Consider the following 14,862-nt stretch of genomic DNA (forward strand, 5'->3'; position numbering starts at 1 on the left):
AATTCGTATTGCTGTTGAATTCTAGCTTTAATGCATGGTGGTCTGATAAGATACAGGGGGTTATTTCAATACTTTTGTACCTGTGGAGGTTTGCTTTGCTGCCAACTATGTGGTCAATTTTTGAGAAGGTTCCATGTGGCGCTGAGAAGAAGGTATATTCTTTTGTGTTTGGATGGAATGTTCTATAGATATCTGTTAAACCCAGTTGTGTCATAACTTCTTTCAGATCCTTTGTTTCTTTGTTAAGTTTCTGTCTAGTAGTTCTGTCCAGTGGTATAAGGGGGGTGTTGAAGTCTCCTACTATAAGTGTGTGTGGTTTTATGTGTGGTTTGAGCTTTAGTAATGTTTCTTTTACAAAAGTGGATGCTTTTGTATTAGGGGCATAGATGTTCAGGATTGAGACTTCGTCTTGATGGACTTTTCCTGTGATGAGTATGAAATGCCCTTCTTTATCTCTTTTGATTGCTTTCAGTTTAAAGTCTAATTTGTTAGATATTAGTATTGCTACCCCAGCTTGTTTCTTGAGCCCATTTGATTGGAAAATCTTTTCCCATCCTTTTACTCTGAGGTATCGCCTGTCTTTGAATTTGAGGTGTGTTTCTTGTAAACAGCAGAAGGATGGATTCTGTCTTCGTATCCATTCTGTTAGCCTGTATCTTTTTATGGGTAAGTTAAGACCATTGACATTCAGGGATATTAACGTCCATTGTTCATTGGTTCTTCTTAGTTTTGGATTTATTGTTGGTGGTATCATTGCGTGTGGATTTTGCCCTTCTGTTTCTTTTTGTGTTTGGTGAAATTCGATTAACTACTGACAGTGTTTTTGTGAGTGTAGTTATGTTCGTTGGGTTGGAGTTTTCCTTCCAGAGCCTTCTGTAGTGCTGGATTTGTTGATATGTATTGTTTAAATCTGTTTTTGTCGTGGAATATCTTGTTTTCTCCATCTATAGTGATTGAAAGTTTTGCTGGGTACAGTAGTCTGGGTTGACATCCATGCTCCCTTAGTGCTTGTAGGGTATCTATCCAAGACCTTCTGGCTTTCAGAGTTTCCATTGAGAAGTCGGGTGTGATTCTGATTGGTTTGCCTTTATATGTTACTTGGCCTTTTTCCTTTGCTGCTCTTAATATTTTCTCTTTATTCTGTAGATTTGGTGTTTTGATTATTATGTGTCGGGGCGACTTCTTTTTGTGGTCCAGTCTGTTTGGTGTCCTGTAAGCTTCTTGTACTTTCATAGGCATATCCTTCTGTAGGTTGGGGAAGTTTTCTTCTATGATTTTGTTGAATATGTTTTCTGTACCTTTGAGCAGTATTTCTTCACCTTCTTCTACACCTATTATTCTTAGGTTTGGCCTTTTTACGGTGTCCCATATTTCCTGGATATTTTGTGTTAGGGTTTTGTTGGACTTGAGGTTCTCTTTGGTGGATGAATGTATATCCTCTAGCGAGTCTTCAGTGGCTGAGATTCTCTCTTCCATCTCTTGAATCCTGTTGGATACACTTACATCTTTAGTTCCTGATCGTTTATCCAACCTTTCCATTTCCAACATGGTCTCATTCTGTGTTTTCTTTATTGTGTGTATTTCAGCTTTCATGTTTTGAACTATTTCAAGAGCTTCCTTCACTTGCTTGGATGTTTTTTCTTGGCTTTCTTTGGATTCTTTAAGAGATTTATTTATTTCTTGAATTTTTTGGTTTGTCTTTTCCTCCAATTCATTTAATTTTTTGTTTGTTTTCTCTTCTATTTCTTTAAGGGATTTTCTTGTTTCCTCTTTAAAGGTCTCTATCAACTTGCTGAGATAATTTTTGAGGTCCATCTCATCTTCATGCTCTGTGTTGGGCTTTTCAGCTCTTGCCGGAGTGGAGTCCCTAGGTTCTGGTGGTGTCATGTTGGTCTTTGTGTTGTTGAGTGAAATCTTATTCTGTCTTCTCCCCATATCCTTTTAGTGGGTGCGGGTGGGTTCTCTCTATCTCCTCTTGTGGCCCAGTGGTGTGTGGGGGCTAGGAATTCGATGTCCACAACTCTAGATGATCTCGACGCTCCTGGTGGTCTCCTCGCTAGTTCCTAGTTTCTTGGTCGTTCGGCGGAATGGAAGAGTGGGGTGCTACCAGATTTGGGGCACAGGGAGCTCCTCCCTGCCTGGGCTTGTCTGGCCCAAGCCGGCAGGCTCAGGAGGGGGTGGTGGGATGGGGGTGGTGGGGTGTTCTGGTCTGGGGTCGGGAGCGGGCAGGAGCTCACTCACCTAGTTCCAGGTCAGTCTGCGGCGGCGGAATGTAAGAATGGGGTGCTAGCAGATTGGTGGGGCAGGGGGCTCCTCCCTCTCTGGGCGTGTCTGGCCCAAGCCGGCAGGCTCAGGAGGGGGTGGTGGGATGGGGGTGGTGGGGTGTTCTGGTCTGGGGTCGGGAGCGGGCAGGAGCTCACTCACCTAGTTCCAGGCCAGTCTGCGGCGGCGGAATGTAAGAATGGAGTGCTAGCAGATTGGTGGGGCAGAGGGCTCCTCCCTCTCTGGGCGTGTCTGGCCCAAGCCGGCAGGCTCAGGAGGGGGTGGTGGGATGGGGGTGGTGGGGTGTTCTGGTCTGGGGTCGGGAGCGGGCAGGAGCTCACTCACCTAGTTCCAGGCCAGTCTGCGGCGGCGGAATGTAAGAATGGAGTGCTAGCAGATTGGTGGGGCAGAGGGCTCCTCCCTCTCTGGGCGTGTCTGGCCCAAGCCGGCAGGCTCAGGAGGGGGTGGTGGGATGGGGGTGGTGGGGTGTTCTGGCCTGGAGTCGGGAGCGGGCAGGAGCTCACTCACCTAGTTCCAGGTCAGTCTGCGGCGGCGGAATGTAAGAATGGGGTGCTAGCAGATTGGTGGGGCAGGGGGCTCCTCCCTCTCTGGGCGTGTCTGGCCCAAGCCGGCAGGCTCAGGCGGGGGTGGTGGGATGGGGGTGGTGGGGTGTTCTGGTCTGGGGTCGGGAGCGGGCAGGAGCTCACTCACCTAGTTCCAGGTCAGTCTTCGGCGGCGCCTTGCCTTGCTTCTTAATCCGAGAACCTAGCCCTTCCTCTCCACTCCATGTGCTGAGGCTCTATTGAAGTCCCTCATCTCTCCAGCCCCAGGCTATTTCTCCAGCTGGCACTGAAAATGTCACTGACAGAGTACCAGAAATACAAGTCATCCTCTACTGTCACCCAAGAAAAAGTTAACTCCTGTGTGTCCACCAAGGCCAGCTCTGCTCTACCCTCTGCTATCCCTCAATGGTTCCCGGACTCCTCCCCGGGACCAGCCTTCCTCCCTTGCACAGGTGAGCCTAGCCTTAGCCCTCCCCGTTTATACCATCTGGGCTAACGTTTCTCTCATCTAACACAATAAATCTTGAGGGCATACGGCATCGGCCCTAGCATGATGCAAGTTTAATGAATGAACAAGTAAAGAAAGGGGTCTATGGAGATACCTCAAGGGTGCACAAAGTCCTGGATTCAATCTCTTGACAATGAAAAACACAATTTAAAGGATTTGTGTGTGTGTGTGTGTGTGTGTGTGTGTGTGTGTGTGTGTGTGTGAGTGTGTGTGTGTGTGTGTGTGTGTGTGTGTGTGTGTGTGTGTTTGACAGGGTCTTATGCAGCCTAGGTGGGCCTTGAGCTTGCTTCTGATCCCCGTCTCCACCTCTCATGTGCTGAGATTATAGACAGGCACCACTAATTCCAAGCATAACTTTTCTGTAAAACTATTTTATGACGAGATGACCCATAGTCTGTAAGGTTAAGATATCTTTATTCAGATAAACACCAGCCAAACGCAAGCCAGAGTGTGCCAGGGGCAGCAAGGCAGACAGGCCAGATAAAAGGGGCTCCCATGTGCCTTGCAGCCCCTTAAAAGCCTATCACGCATCATCCTGACCTCACCTTGACCACGTTCTGACAGGCGTGGTCAGGCACACCTGTAGCCAGCTTCTAGCAGGTGTGGCTTACTGTCCCCTATACTATCTGTTTTAAAATTTTAATTTAAAATGCTTTACAGGGCTGGAAAGATGGCTCTGTAGTTAAGAGTGCTAGCTGCCCTGGCAGAGGACCCTGATTTGGGTCCCATCATCCTCATGCTAGTTCATAACCATCTATAGGTCCAGCCTGGGGGCTCTGACTCACTCTTCTGGCTTCTGCATATGGTGTACACACATACATGTCCTCATACACACACAATAAACACATCTTTAAAATGTTTTATCGCATTTGCTTGTTTATCTTGCCTTTGTGTGTAGGTATATGCACCATAATTCACTCAGAGGTCACAGGACAATGGGGGAGTCAGTACTCCATCTGTCTTGTGAGTCCCCGGGGTTGAACTCAGGGCCCTGAGCTTGGTGGGCAGTGCCTTTACCCCGAGTCATCTCACTGGTCATGAAACAGTATTTTAACTTAAATGACCTAGAAGTGAGGCTGCACTGACAATATACCTTCCCCCTCCTTGCCCCCTCACCCAGCTTGTAAAACAATATTTTGTCTTCTGAAGAAAAGGAGGGAAGGAAGGAAGGAAAGAAGGAAAGAAGAAAGAAAAGAAAGAAGGAAGGAAGGAAGGAAGGAAGGAAGGAAGGAAGGAAGAAAGGAAGGAAGGGATTCCTCTTCCCTGTTGGGAAAGTATCTTGGATGTATAAAAAAGTTTCCTCCAGGAAATGACCTTATATGATTAAAGTGTCGTTCCTTCCGAGCTGTGAAGCAGTGTATTATAAAAAGCCAAAAATACAAACAAAACATAGCCCCCCCTCAAACAAACAAACAAAAAAAACACCCCAGACTCAGCCTGCCCCTGGTATGATGTGATTTCTTCCTTTTGACTTAAAAACCCTACCCTTGCTGTGCAGTGGTGGTGGTAACATGACTTTAAACCCCCAGCACTTGGGAGGCGGAGGCAGCCGGATCTCTACGAGTTCGAGGCCAGTCTGGTCTACAGAGTGATTTCCAGGACAACCAGCCAGAACTGTTACACAGAGAAACCCTATCTAAAAACAAACAAAAATGAGACCCCTACCCTGCCTTGCTGCCATACCAAGAGCCCTTCTGAGGCGTTCTGACCCTATATCAGCCTGCTAATCAAAGGACTCACTGTACCCTCAATTGGCTTGGAAAGAGCAGCGGTCTGTAGCTTTCTCCCGTGGTTTATTTCATAACTACTAGCCTTCTTCTTCCAGGTTGACGAACCCAGAGCCCAGCTCCCAGTTCACAAAGTCAGTTTACTCTGGGTGAGCAGATGCTTTCGGGGTCCCCATGAATGCACCTTTGGTATTAACTTTTGTCAATATGGGGCCATAGGCAGGCTTGGGCTGTTAAACTGGCAGTGGTATGCCAGTTCGGCACAACTTCCAGCTGATGAATTTAGGGAGATGAACTGACCAACTGGCCGGGGCGGCGCGATCCTCTGGAGTGGATACCTTCCAAGTTCAGGCAGAATTTCGTATAACTAACAGCATTTGTATGGTTGGGTGCAGACCTGATACACTCAGAAAGCTTCCCAGGGCAGCTGGTGTTGTCTCTGTGTTAAACTGATCTTCAACCCCGAATATAGCACACATGCAAAGCAGCGGAAGCAATTTTGGGGTTTTAGAACCTAGGGAGAGGCCGACTGGAAGCTAATGGCAGTTCTTAACGAAAACTGGATTGGTAAATGGCAAAGTCCTGGGTTGACTCAATGTTTTTCAGGAAACATGGCCCCAAGTCTTCCCTGTATCACCCCCCTTGTGTGTTGCCCCCCCACTTCCACCCTGGGTGACCTCGGAGTCCCCCCGGCACAGCTTAGCTCCTTTCGGTGTCCACAGCCCCAGCAGAGTCCTCTCTCTGTTCATGCCAGCTTCACCCAGCTTCAGGCAGAGTGAAAGCGAGGAACTGCCTCCCTCCGGCCTCGCTCTCCGAGAAACCCAGGTCTGATTTATGAGGTCACATTCGGGGAAGCTGGGGGGGTTCAACCACCCAGGGCGACAGGCAATTTAAGGCTGCCCGGAGGCCGTCCTTGCGGGGCGCCGGGCTGCGCGGGGGCAGCGGGCGAGCGGGCGGGCGGGCGAGCGGGCGGCGGGCGGGCGAGCGCGCGCGGCGCGGGCGCGTGGCCGAGCGGCATGGCGTGGCCCTGCATCAGCCGGCTGTGCTGCCTGGCCCGGCGCTGGAACCAGCTGGACCGCTCGGATGTAGCGGTGCCGCTGACTCTGCACGGCTACTCGGACCCCGGGAGCGAGGGGCCGGGCGCGGACTGCACCGCCTCCCGGGCGAGCCCGTCGGTGGCAGGCGCGCGGGAGCCCAGCCGCGCCGTGCCGCTCACCCAGTACCAGCGCGACTTCGGCGTGCGGACCGCGCGCGCTGGGACCCGAGATGCGGCGCAGGAGCGCGTGCCCGGGCCGGGCGGCCGCAGGGGCCAGTCTTCGGCGCCCCCCGCCCGGGCGGTCTACGTGCTGCCAGTCGGGGACGCGGACGCAGCTGCGGTAGCGACCACGTCTTATAGGTGGGTCTCTGGCTACGGCAGGAGAAATCTCTCCACCGGTGGTGGGAGGGAGGAAACTGAGTCCCAAAGCAGGGTGGGGGAGGGGATGACACGGAGCCTGGATACCACAGGATCTGAAGAGTGGCAGGGGAGCCTCTTGGTCATCTCTTTGGTCTTCTGACTCTGCAGGCATGGTCTTGCCTTCTCTGCTGCTCCCTACCCTGGGATCCAAGGTGAAGGATGCCTCAAAAGGGAGTCCTCCCCCCGCCTTCCCGGTTCCTCCTCCTTCCCTCTCAGACTTCTGCCCTTTAACGGGTGGGGTGAGCACAGAGGGCTGTGCACAAGCCAACCCCCCAGTGCCCAGGGCCTGCTCTCATCAAGATCCCACTGCACAAAGGTCCTTAGCTCCCTTAGCAGCTCTGCTTTGGACAACTAAGGACTTCCTTCTACTCATAAGTGGGAAAATTAGAAATGACAAAAATAACAGATACCGCCTTAACACCCTCACACCACCTCTCCCAAACAGATGGATCTTTTCTAATTCTTAAAGTACAATGACTGCATACACACTCAGTTTCTTCCACGATGCCATTCTTGCTGTCATCTTGTTTAAAAATCTTTAATATATATTTGTGTGTGTGTGTGTGTGTGTGTGTGTGTGTGTGTGTGTGTGTGTGTGTGTGTAAGAGAGAGAGAGGGAGGGAGGGAGAGCGAGCGAGCACAGGCAGAAAATAACTTGATAGAGTGAGTCTTCTTCTGCCTTGGGTTCCAAGGATCCAACGGATCCAACTAAGGTTGTCAGCTTGTGCCAGGCCCTCTGGGCCATCTCTGGCACACATTAGTTTTTTTTAGACCCGATGTGATGTTTGACCATGAATAGATAGTCTGAATGTTAATAACTGTGCTGTATGTTAGCCTTTTCTTAGGCATACAGCTATATATCCCAATTATTTTTTTTGTCTCATTTGGGATCCCTAGTTTAGGACTATTTAAAACACTACTACTGCCTTTGTTAGAGGTGTTTAAATACTTTTAGGAATTTCATCATTTTAGATTCCTTGGAGGTGGAATGGGAACTTGGGACTAACAGGTATATGGTGGCTGGAACATGGTGGCCAGAGAGGTGTCTCACAGATTCAGAGAGCACCCTGCTCTTACAGAGGATGGGGGTTCAGTTCCAGCGCTCTGGCCAGGCAGAGTTGTCCAACAATGGCCTGTAGCTCCAGCTTCAAGGAGATCCGAGACCTCTGGCATCTGGGGCACCCCCACTCACTGCACATACCCATGCACAGATGCACACACATAATTAAAAATAAATTTTAAAACAATAATTCGGCACACGTCAATGGTCACAGACCTACTATCCTAATATTGGGGATGCACTAGTTATGAGGCTGTCATAGGATGGGACACTGTGAAGCTCTGTGAGCACAGATTGAATTGTATATGTACCAAAGAAGTAAAGCTCAGAGCAGCTTCCCCCTAAAGGGCCTGTGTGGTGCAGGGCAGGCCTTGTGCTCTCTAACTCAAGCTGAACTCTTAGAAGTTGATTGACCCTGCTAGTGCCTTCTGTTCTCAAGGCCTAGCTGGAGTCTCAGGCAGAATTGACTGCTGGTGTTGGAAACCTGAATCCACAGTAGGAGAGGTCTCAGTAGTTCATGGTCCTTCCAGCGGTTGGTTCTACGGGAGGTCTTTCCAGGAGTCAAACAATTGGTGGGGCTTACAGAGAAAGAACAGAAGCCATCCTTCGTAACCACTGAGCAGCTTGGGGATGTTGGTGCAAGCCCTTTTCATGATAAATATTCCAGGAAAGGTTGTTTATGCGAAGTTGTCTAACCCACATGGGAAACATGGTAGGCCCAAGTGTCCCCCAGCGTCCTCTAAGCTCTGTTGCTATTGTTCTCCACTGAGCATACATGGTTCCACTCCCTGGGACCTCTTGTTATGGCTGTCCCGCTATAAATGAGGAATTGAGCTGGTGGTGTGGCCACATGGCTCTAAACAGCACAGAAAGGAGTGGGCCTCAGGCAACAACTTTGTAGCCCCCACAGGCCCTCACTCTTTAGCATGGTTTAGACAGCTGGTCTTTGGCTACCTCCTTGGAGCCAGTTTCTCACAGCCAGCAGTGGAAAAGCACTGACATATGGGGCTTGCTTTTCCAAGTGTAAACCCTGCCTTTGGAACCTCTTTCTTCCCTGGAGAGCCGGAATAGCAAGAGACTGGCTGCCAGCCCTCACTCACCGCAAAGCCCAGGAGCACTACTGACTTTCCCCAGAACCAAACCATCTAGCCTCTGGGACCCCCCCAGAGGTGGTCCTCTGTTAAGACCAGGCTGGAGTAATCCCATCCTGCCTTGCATCTTGTAAGACGGTACTTCATCCAAGCAAATTGCTATAGGCACTCAGAAACCAGATCCAGGGACCCCATAGATACCAGAGCAGGTCTGTGGCCACACCTGACCATAGTGTACCATAGACTCTGTAGACTTCTGTCTGTCCCTGCTAACAGGTCCTGCTTCACTTGGCTTCTGGTCACCTGGGAAGGACTAATCTGCCTTGTTTCTCTGGCCAGATGGGCATAGGAGCCCTATATAGCTAACTTGGAGCTCTCAACCTTGCTAGCTCCTCCCAGAGCCTTGCCTTGCTTCCATAGTTCCTTCTAGGCTGATCATGTCCATCGAAGATGTTAAAAAAAAAGAAAAAAAGGACCCATGTGTGGTAACACACCATTTAATCCCAGGACTTGGGAGGCAGAGGCAGGTGCATCTGTATGAATTCAAGGTCAGCTCTGGTCGGCATAACAAGTTCCAGGCCAATTAAGGCCACATATTGAGGCCTCGTTTCAAATAGCAAAACGGACAAACAGAGGTGGCTGATGCTTGTTCAGAAGCACAGTGCAGTTTGTATTTTTCCGTATCGTGGTGCCAGCCATAGTGCACCTTTCTCCTCTATGAGTAGCTGGGTTCTGATGAGTCCACTCTGTCCCTGTTCAATTCCCTCACAGCACTGGTTGCTGGAGCGCCTCCTGCCACCACCCCAGGGACTGCTGTAGGTTCTCCCTTCCTTGAGTCCCTGCTGCCACCTTAGTGCAGCTGACTTAAGCTGCCTGGTGACAGAAGGACATGCTTAGGGTGGGGTGGGGGGAGGCCCTGCCTTCCCAGAAGAAAGAGAACAGCATATGATTTAGACAGCTGGTCTTTGAAACCTTGATGCTTCAGAAGCAAAAATTATCTGACAGGCCCTGGCTCAGCCCTTCCTTACACCCAAGACTGAGTGCTGGCCACAACAGACACCAGGTCCCCTTGCCCATGCCATCTGCCTGCCCAGTGAGGCGAGGCTCTGATGCTGCCAAGAAAAGACTCCTTTGTTGACTTCAGGGCATGAGCTGGGCCAGCATAGGGAAAGGGCCTAGCACAGACAGGCACTGGCCCTGGCTGAGTAAGCCCTATGCTTATAGTCAAAGGAGGAACTGCCTTACCAAGTTTACCGTTTAGTACAGACATTGACAAGATACAGAGGAAGTATTCCATTGCCTATTATTCCTTGCCTATTGCACTGACACGGAATAGAAGAATTGAACCTCTTCAGTGAGAGGTATGGGGCTAGCTTAGCCTGTCCTTTCCCTCCAGGGAAATGGCTCATGGGAGCTTAACCTGCAGACCAGTTTGGAAGTTTGAGATTATTACTGTAATTGATTCTTTTAAAAAACCACATTTTTATGAGATTTTGTTGTATTCTTAAAAATCACGTGTATTTGTGTCTGTGCGTGTGAGTGCAGTTGCCTGCCTGTCCAGAAGAGGGGCAACAGGTCCCCTGGAGTTTGAGTGCCTGGCAATGATTCTCCTGATGTGGGTGCTGGGCACTGACTCGTCCTTTGCCAGAGGAGAATACACGTAACTAAGTCATCCATCCAGCCTGTCACTTACCTTCATTTCTTAAACAGTTGTTGGGCGTGTGTATGTACATGTATGTGCACGCATCCCGACACACACGTGGAGGCCAGAAGATCTGTGGGAGTTGGTTCTTTACTTTCACCACACGGGTCTTGAGAAATGAACTCAGGTCATTAGGTATGGTTGAGCCCTCTCTTCCAATTTGTAAGCAGATGAACCTTTGCTGTGCTGGGCATTAAGATGACATTTCTTCTGCCCCTAAGCAGGCATGAAGGAGGTGACAGCTTTCACTGGCTCTTGGCCCCCTCCTAAGTGGCCTGGCATCCAAAAGGACAGCCTCCAGTCTGTGAGGGCTTTGAGCACTGGAGCTTATCTATCTCTAAGGCAAGTGTGTGTGTACCAAATGCTGCCTGATGCTCACCTGCATGAGAATTTTCTGCCACTGCTCTCTCCAGCCTATGTGGCTGAGGTTTCTTGGTGGAGCATTCAGAATGGTAGGGCAGGCTAGCTCAGCGCTACCTTTTTGAGCTGGCCCATCTGCCTGTTGCACCTGGTGCTTCTGGTCCTGTTTGCATAGGAGGATAAAAGATCATTAGGAACTGAAGCAGGACCAGCAGTGAACAGGGCTTAGTCTTTTAAGAAGCTGGGGCCCAGGAAATGATTAACCCTGTGCAAGGTTGTGATTGCATTCTGTTGCAGGCAGGAATTCCAAGCTTGGACTGGAGTGAAGCCCTCAAGATCCACAAAGGCAAGATCAGCCAGAGTCATCACAACTCACAGCTCTGGATGGGACCCCAGCCCTGGGGCCAACTTCCAGGTCAGCCTCACTCAGGGTTGTGCTTCTGGGGCTGTAAAGATGGACACTTGTTGTTCTCCAGGCAGGGGTCAGGAAATAGATTCTGGTGGCATGGAATGGCATGATGGTTAAGGACAGCCATGCCTGACCAACTGTATCTAACTGCCCGCTCTGGTGAGAGCATCTGTCTGCCCCCTGTCATGTTCCCTGACTAATAGGGCTAATGACTTTCAAGGGTGGAGTGTAGCTCAGTGGTAGACTGAGCATACACAAAGCCCTGAGTTCCAGCCTCAACACAGCCCTGCTCCTTGAAAAAAATACTAAAACCTATGTGACTTAGGCATAACTCTGTGGTACAGCAAGGCTTGTACATGTGAGGCTTGGCGTTCTCTTCCGGGACTGCAGGGCTAGTTAGCATCTTTACCCCAACTAAAGGACAGAGGGAGCTCATGCTCCCTATGTGACCCCACAGCAGTGACATAGCTCACTCTGTTAACTTCCACTGCCAGCTCCTGCAAGGGGCAAGGAATTCTTTCCCCAGAGCCAGGGATTGGGACGAGTGGAGGAAAGAGCTCACTAATGTGGCCACACTTCTTTTTTAGGTTCCGGAAGTGAGGAAATTTACACCAAATCCCTCAGCCATCTTTCAGACGTCAGCTCCCCGGACTCTCCATGTGTGACCACTAGACTCATGGCTGCTGGGGAAGCTGAGGAGCACCCCCAGACCTACCAGAAGGGGGCCTGGCTTGGCCTTTGCAGACTGGAGCAGTATGGCTGGCTCTGGCTGTGGTGTGGTGTGGAGTGGAGGCAGACGGGCAGACTACCCCCAGCTGCACTCAGCCTCTTCTGCCCTCCTCCTCAAGCAGTGGGGGAAAGGAGACTTCAGCTTTTAAATTACCTTTTGGCACTTTTCAATTTTTAAATGAGGATCAATTCAGTTGTGACCTGAACTGCTCCAGACTGAGAAACAGGCACCGATCAAGTCTTTGGTAGACCAGTTACCCACTTTGGGTGGTTTTTCCCAAGATGCATGTTAATTTTATTTGATAACCTATGGTAGTCCCGGGTAGTTTTCTCATCTTTCCGCAGTGGTCCACATGCTTACATTAAGAAACCTTAGCCAAGCAATGGTGGCACATACCTTTAATCTCAGTGGTGGCAGAGGCAGGCAGATCTCTGTGATCTTGAGGGCAGCCTGATCTAAGGAGTGAGTTCCAGGACACACACACACACACACACACACACACACACACACACACACACACACAGTGGCGAAATTACTTTACAGCTAAGATGACCATGTTTCAGGGAAACAATTTCCAGGATGAGTGAGATGTTGCAAGCATGAATGGCATTCACCCCATGTTTCTGGAGGCTGAGCCCTGTGCTACCAATTTCAGTTGTCTCCCCACAACACAAGGACTAGAAGGAACTACCATGCACACCTGTGAGGAGCTAGGAGCATTCCTGGAAAGCATCCCCTACAGGGACCTTCACCTCTTGCCTGCGGGCCTCCAACTTTGGTTAGGCACTCACTACCCCACTGTGGGGACAGCTCACTCCCCTTTGCACAGACACCTCTCAGACATTAGAAAGGACCTTCTGAGAGGATTTTCAGGGTTTGGTAAGAACTGTAAGGGTTTCCTTCAAAGCCAAGGCAGGGGAGGCAGCTCAGGCTTCCCACACAGAATTTCCTCAGAGGTGCTAGCAGGCCCAGCCTCCCTCTTGCCAGCCCAGGAAATGCTGTTAGTCTTTCTGAAGGAAAAATTGAAACCATATGTGTACACCAAGGGTCCTGTTACTATCTATTTGTCAGTTTGCATGCCCAGTGTTCCTAAGAGGGAAGAGACTGCCTGCTGAGCACCTACATGTAGGCAGTGAGCAGGTTTAACCATTTACTAAAATGCAAAAATGTGCTGGGTAACTTAAGTTATAAACTCAAGTATATTCTTCCCTATTCATCTGGTCTCTCAATAACGACTTTAATATAGTGTGACTATGCTAATATCCTTGACCCTTACCAACTTCAAGCCCTTCCTGCTGAGGGCTACAGCTGACTCCAGTGTTACAGGTGGTACCTTCTTCCCAATTCAGCTCTCCTACACCCTTAAGTGGGAAAAGGGACCACTGTGCCGCTGCTGCTTCCACAGTGGGAGCTGGGACAATGGGAGCTTCCATTTCTGCATCTGAAAGTGAGGCTGCTATCTCCTACACTTTGCTGGCTTGCTAGGAACATGCAATGCTTAGCACAGTAAAGTCAACCAAGCATGGCTCCTGAATTGTCCTTTCCTGCTTCCTTCTCTTCCAGGTGCTCCTTGGCCCTGCTGTAGCCTCTGGCTGTAACTCTGCCAATGTCCATACCATATGCCCAGCAACCCCCCCACTGCATGCATTCATTCTCTCCGTGTAGAGATACACGGCCCTGTTGCATTTGGCCAGCATAAAGCATGCCTGTCCCTTTCTGGCACTGTAGTGGCCGTGGAGTGACGCTGACCTCTGCTAGGTCGCAGGTTGTTTAGAACCTTAGCAATATGCCACATAGCTCTTTCCACCAGCCCTCATCAGGCCACAAAGCTCCATGAGCAACCCAAAAAGCAACCAGGACCAGTGTCACCCATGTTCTCTTGCTCTTCCGAGTCCACCTCACACACACAATATGCATGAAGACCAGAGAAATGCATTCGAGGATCAGCAGGGCTCATCTCCGAGGAGTATTTATGTGTTCCAGTACGTGCAGGTACATGTGTGTAATCCTTTACGTGGGTATGTTTTGTGTGTTCCTGCATGTTTAGGTACATGTATGTATTCCATTATGTATGTGTTCCTGTTTGTGTAGGGGTGTGTGTGTGTTCCAGTATGTGCAGATACACAGTGTGTTCCTTTATGTGTGGGTATGTTTGTGTGTTCCTGAACGTGCAGGCACACATGTAGAGGACAGAGAACCACCGAAGTGTGTTTTCAGGTATCTTTCTCTTTTCTCACTGGTCTGGAGGCCACCAAGTAGGTGAGGCTGACTCTATCAGCAGACCTCAAGGGATCTGCCTCTCCCTGCCTCTCGGATTTTTATGTGGGTTCCGGTGACTGAACTCAGGTACTGCACACACTTCACCAACTGAGCCATCTCTTCAGCCCTAATGTTTAAAAATACTTTATCAAACCTGCTAAAATTCCTATAAAATTTAATAATTTTTATATTCTGTAAGTTTTTAAAAATAAAGAGCAGTTTAATCTGTTTATCTGAGCAGAGTGTTCAATATTAATTTATCCCATAACCACCAGTGACCCATGTCGGAATGGCCTCAATCAGCTGTGTACACTATGAGGCTGACTAGCAGAAAGCCCTGAGTCCTCTCACACAGTGAAGGAAGCTCTTACCTCTCCATGCTGAACAAGACACAACTCCAGGACTTTAGGCTTCTGTTGGATGAAGTATGCTCCGCCCACCTGAGGCCCAGGGAGGGGCTGTTGGCACCCACCCTGACCTATGCTCCATCGAACTTTACTCTGCAGGGCTCTGCTTTCTCACTAAGCCTCTGTGTAGTTGCTTCCCAGAAAGCTACCTCTGAGGACTATATCCCTATGCCTCCTCATTCCCTCCAAAAGCCACAGATTTCAGAGCCTTCAGTTCTGCAGTGTCTGCACCTTTTGGTAATTGCAGATGCCAATAAAAGGACTGTGTCACAGGAGTGGCTTCCAGACCTCAGCTTCCAGACCAACTTTACCTCGACAGATAAACCAG

The 14,862-nt window shown here is 49.7% G+C and overlaps 1 protein-coding gene across 1 annotated transcript; it reads left to right on the forward strand.

Moving 5' to 3' along the window:
- The first annotated feature begins 6,076 nt into the window (after positions 1-6,076).
- On the forward strand, positions 6,077-11,803 carry LOC113835352 (MAP6 domain-containing protein 1). Its single transcript, XM_027413080.2, has 3 exons — positions 6,077-6,456; positions 11,027-11,144; positions 11,726-11,803. The coding sequence occupies exons 1-3, from the start codon at positions 6,077-6,079 to the stop codon at positions 11,801-11,803; spliced, it is 576 nt and encodes a 191-aa protein (XP_027268881.1).
- Positions 11,804-14,862: the final 3,059 nt, after the last annotated feature.

The sequence above is a fragment of the Cricetulus griseus genome, chromosome 4 (genome assembly GCF_003668045.3).
Source record: "Cricetulus griseus strain 17A/GY chromosome 4, alternate assembly CriGri-PICRH-1.0, whole genome shotgun sequence".
In the NCBI taxonomy this organism is placed as follows: domain Eukaryota; kingdom Metazoa; phylum Chordata; class Mammalia; order Rodentia; family Cricetidae; genus Cricetulus; species Cricetulus griseus.